Source organism: Amblyomma americanum, chromosome 3, assembly GCF_052857255.1.
Source record: "Amblyomma americanum isolate KBUSLIRL-KWMA chromosome 3, ASM5285725v1, whole genome shotgun sequence".
Lineage (NCBI taxonomy): Eukaryota > Metazoa > Arthropoda > Arachnida > Ixodida > Ixodidae > Amblyomma > Amblyomma americanum.
In genome coordinates this window covers 224,932,096-224,936,076 of record NC_135499.1, presented here as the reverse complement: position 1 = coordinate 224,936,076, position 3,981 = coordinate 224,932,096, and the positions used below count along the sequence as shown (strand labels likewise).

The following is a 3,981-nucleotide window of genomic DNA, read 5'->3' as shown; positions in this document are numbered from 1 at the left end:
AGTGGACTGTGATGTGGACTGTGTGGATTGATTGTGTGCATAGATGGTGACTGCGAGCGAGAATGTGTGCTATTATAAGAGACTGTGCGCATAGCGGGGTAAATGCGACAAGCTTTACGACATTGTTAATATAGAAGGGACGCTACGGTGGAGCAATTGCCGGCAGATAAAGCAAGGCTGACCCCACATGTAGCATTCAACACCTCAACTCACTCAACTAGCTGCTCGTAGCTCCGAAACGCTGCCATCAGCCACGTGCAGAGACTGGGGTGTGCGACGATGTAGTGCGCGATGATGTAGACGGTAAAATGCATGAATTTAAGCATTTATGAAAACTAAACTGGTTCACGACTGCAGCTTCGATAAATATTTAAATTCTTGCACTGGAACGTCAACGACACATATTCAATCGCGATCGACATCATAGTTCGTAAGAGGATTGCGGGACCCAAATGAGGCGCAAGAGGGCAGCGTGTCCGCCTCCAGAACATGGCGTTCATTGTTCTTAATGCTTACAGGCACAGAAGCAGCACCAGTACTGCGCCGGCACCAGTGCGAGTAGGCGTAGGCGTGAGGGGCTACTCCAACTGCAGCTATATACATAGTCACTCCTACATATGGTTTCAAGCCACGCTTCGCATCGCGTGGAACGAATATTTTTCGTGCAAGAGTTCTCTCTGAATACCCGTATTTGCTGCAATAGCACAGCACTAGTGGCTATTAATGTACTTATGCTCATCGCACGAGTTGTAATTTGTAAGTTATGGTAATTCCGACACTGGTGGTGATTTGGCTGAGCTCTTTCTGCGGGAGCTGCCCAGCGATGATGATAGTGCCGCGCTACTGTATTCGCTGTATTCCTTTAACAGACAGGCGAAAATTTTGTAGTCCAACGTTAAAAATAATAACAGCAAAAGAATTTCATTCGGGCATTCAGTGGGCTTCTGCGAGCGCGTTGGTACGTGACTCAGCGCGTGCTGTTACGTCTGGCTCCAAAAAAAAAGAGAAAAACTTACAATCGTCAGAAGAAAGTGACGAAGAAGTTGACTGCCGATACTTGGCAACGTCGCCTCTTCATGCAGTGGTGTGATCGGATTTCTGCTGACGAACTCAGGTGCAGCTTCGGCTGAAGGTTCTTCCCGACGGAAGCGCGCATTATCCGACGTGGAATTAACCAAGCCTAACTTAGGAACGAGACGGAGCTAGAGCCAGGAATTTCTTTCTGTGATCGCAAACCACTGTGACCCTACACAGTCTATCGACGTATCGGAGCAACAAATGGAATTTGGGCTGAAGGCAGAAAGATTTAGAGCAAAACGCCTCTTCCGCTATGCGGTAGTAGCCACCTCAGTCGCCTCGTTCTATTTATATTACCGCACGACGCGTCCTAGTCTGGAACCGCCACCGTTTCCTCGGGACAGACCAGCACTGCCGGTGGAGGGAAACAACGATTACATCGTGCCGAATATCGTGCACTTCGTCAGACTCGGCAATGACCCACTGTCGTTCGTCGAAGTCGTCTGTATGCGGGCAGCTTGGCTTCAGCAGAAACCGGACATCATTATGATTCACTGTGACAAATGTAGCACGGCCACCGAAAGTCCGCACTGGAGGCACATCAAGGATATTCCCCGACTCAGTCTCAGGTACATTGAGAGACCGCAGAAAGTCTTCGGCAGGAAACTGAGTTGGATTCAGCATGCCTCCGACATCGCTCGCATCATGGTACTGCGAAAGTACGGCGGTATCTACTTGGACAAGGACGCCTACCTCGTGAGGAGCCTAGACAAGTACAGGCGCTTCGAAACGACGGTTGGATGGCCTCAAGGCGGGTTTTTTGGAAACATGATCATCGTGGCCCACAGGCGGTCCGAATTCCTTCGCCTGCACTACGAGTTGTACCGCCGCTACAATCCTGATCATTATACCTACAGCGCGGCTGAACAACCCACAAAGGAGATCCTAGAACCGAACCCCCATCTCGTGCACAGGGTTCTCCACGGTTTTGGTGTAAATGAAACCATTAGCAAAATTTTGTACGAAAACTGCGACGACTACTGGAGGAACTATTCGGCACTGCACCTGTTCTTCAGGCATAGATCCCGCTTATGTCCGCTGGATAAGTTTGGTCCCGTTGATTTTGACACTGTCGGAAGATACAGAACAAATTTCGGCCAGATGGCGCGTCTCGTTCTCACTGGTTCATCCAAGTTGGGTCAATCGGCTGTGAAGAACATCACCTTGTTGAAAGCGGAGGCGCTGGATTACTCTCGAGGATGCATGTGACGTGGTGACAGCGAATTCAGCAACCATACACGCGTTTTTCTGACTGCAATCCCTCTACTGCCCCTTTGACAGATTCGGTACAGTGAACTTCGAAACCGCAGGAAGAACGGTTAGATTACATGTGTCGTCCTCTCGCTGGACGAAGCTGTGTGAATCAACCATGATGATTGGCTCATTATTGAGTATCTAAAGTTGGGTTATTCAAAAAGATGCAGGAAGGTATTTAGGTGACTGGTGTCTTCCTTTTTGTAGTCCCATTGAAAGAACTGACTTGACAGCACTCGTGGGGAGCAAGCGCCAATCAACGTCTCAGTGTCACGTCTGTGACTTCTCTGATTCAGTGACTACCATATTACTGCTGAAGTTCATCAACTTATTGTTTCTAATAGTTGTGAAAGTGTCTCACAAGCTGGAAGACACAAGATAACTGACATAAATCTGTTTTTAGTCTGATGATATTTTGTCTTCTTCAGCGTCTAAATGGCTTAGAGCACGATTATTATCGGCTTTTTGAAAATAGCCTCGTGCAGGGAATCGCGCTAAACTGATTACAAGACAAAAAAAAAAAATACGCGTAGGGACGGTAGTACAGACGAAGGGCACCTTGTAATCTGTTCAGCGCGATTCCCTCCACAATAAAAAATCAATAAGCCCCCCCTTTTTTTTAGTGTTTAAATAGCCGTTCTTTACACACGATGTTATGGCAAACTAACATTTCCACACCATGTGATTTGTCACTTCGCCTGACCCTAGTTTTTAGGGCCATTGTTTCGAACTAAACAGTGGCTCTGTGAAGCCTATGTGCTCCTCGCAATTCGTACGGAACCAGCCTTCTTCCTGCTTCCTAAAGAATATATCGTAAAACATTACAGTCATCTACAGGTTCTCGCTCCCGGGCTTCAAGTACACAGAACCTAAATATATCATCCGAAGGAGGTGGCGAAATAGTTGGAAGTATCGATGACTCAATATATAAAAATGGCAATAGATAAGTTTATCTGTAACTATAGAAGCAAGACTACATTGCACCCACGCAAATGGCGCGCCTAGTGCAGCGACGTGTCGCCCGCCTGCGTGCTGCAGGAGCGCACCGCTAGCTTCATCATTCTCGTTTTCTCCATCGTTTTCGAATGAAGTGGCTTCCGCAGCGTCGATGCTGTCTGGAAGAAACTCTGCTCCGTTGTCGACCAGCCCCTTGGCTTCTTCAGGCGCTGGCCAAGCCGTGTCTTTGCGTGCTATGAACGCTGCCAAGTTGCTCTCTTCGTTCTCCTGCTACATTTCAACCGAATGCGAGTGGTTGTCTTGCCTGAGGTGTTACCGCTATAGCGCTGCTCCTTTCAGGTATGTGGCTGAGCACGCAATGGTACGAAAGGTACCGACTGGTCTCGCATCGCTCGCCGCATACACTAGCGTACATCTTCTCCGCGTCCGCATGCGGAGAGGAGAGGGCTTCAACGACGGCAGTCAACACCACCGAGGGGAGGCCAGCAGCCAAAAGGCGGCCAATCTGATTTTATAGGCTATCATGCATTTGGTGCGGACAGGACTTTGAAAGCGAGGACTAGATGCATAAATAGGTCAATTTATTTGCGCCAAGGTGTTTTTTTTTTCCAAGTTTCAAAATGCTTAACCGACAAGCCCGGCAACATGCCTTACTGAACCCCAGATGGTCGAGATTTCCGGAGCCCTCCACTA

At 48.4% G+C, this 3,981-nt stretch overlaps 1 protein-coding gene across 1 annotated transcript; it reads left to right on the top strand.

The window, feature by feature from the left end:
- The first annotated feature begins 1,031 nt into the window (after positions 1-1,031).
- LOC144123655 (uncharacterized) lies at positions 1,032-2,597 on the top strand. The gene has a single exon (XM_077656451.1). The coding sequence runs from the start codon at positions 1,279-1,281 to the stop codon at positions 2,284-2,286; it is 1,008 nt and encodes a 335-aa protein (XP_077512577.1). The 5' UTR covers positions 1,032-1,278; the 3' UTR covers positions 2,287-2,597.
- The last annotated feature ends 1,384 nt before the right edge of the window (positions 2,598-3,981 follow it).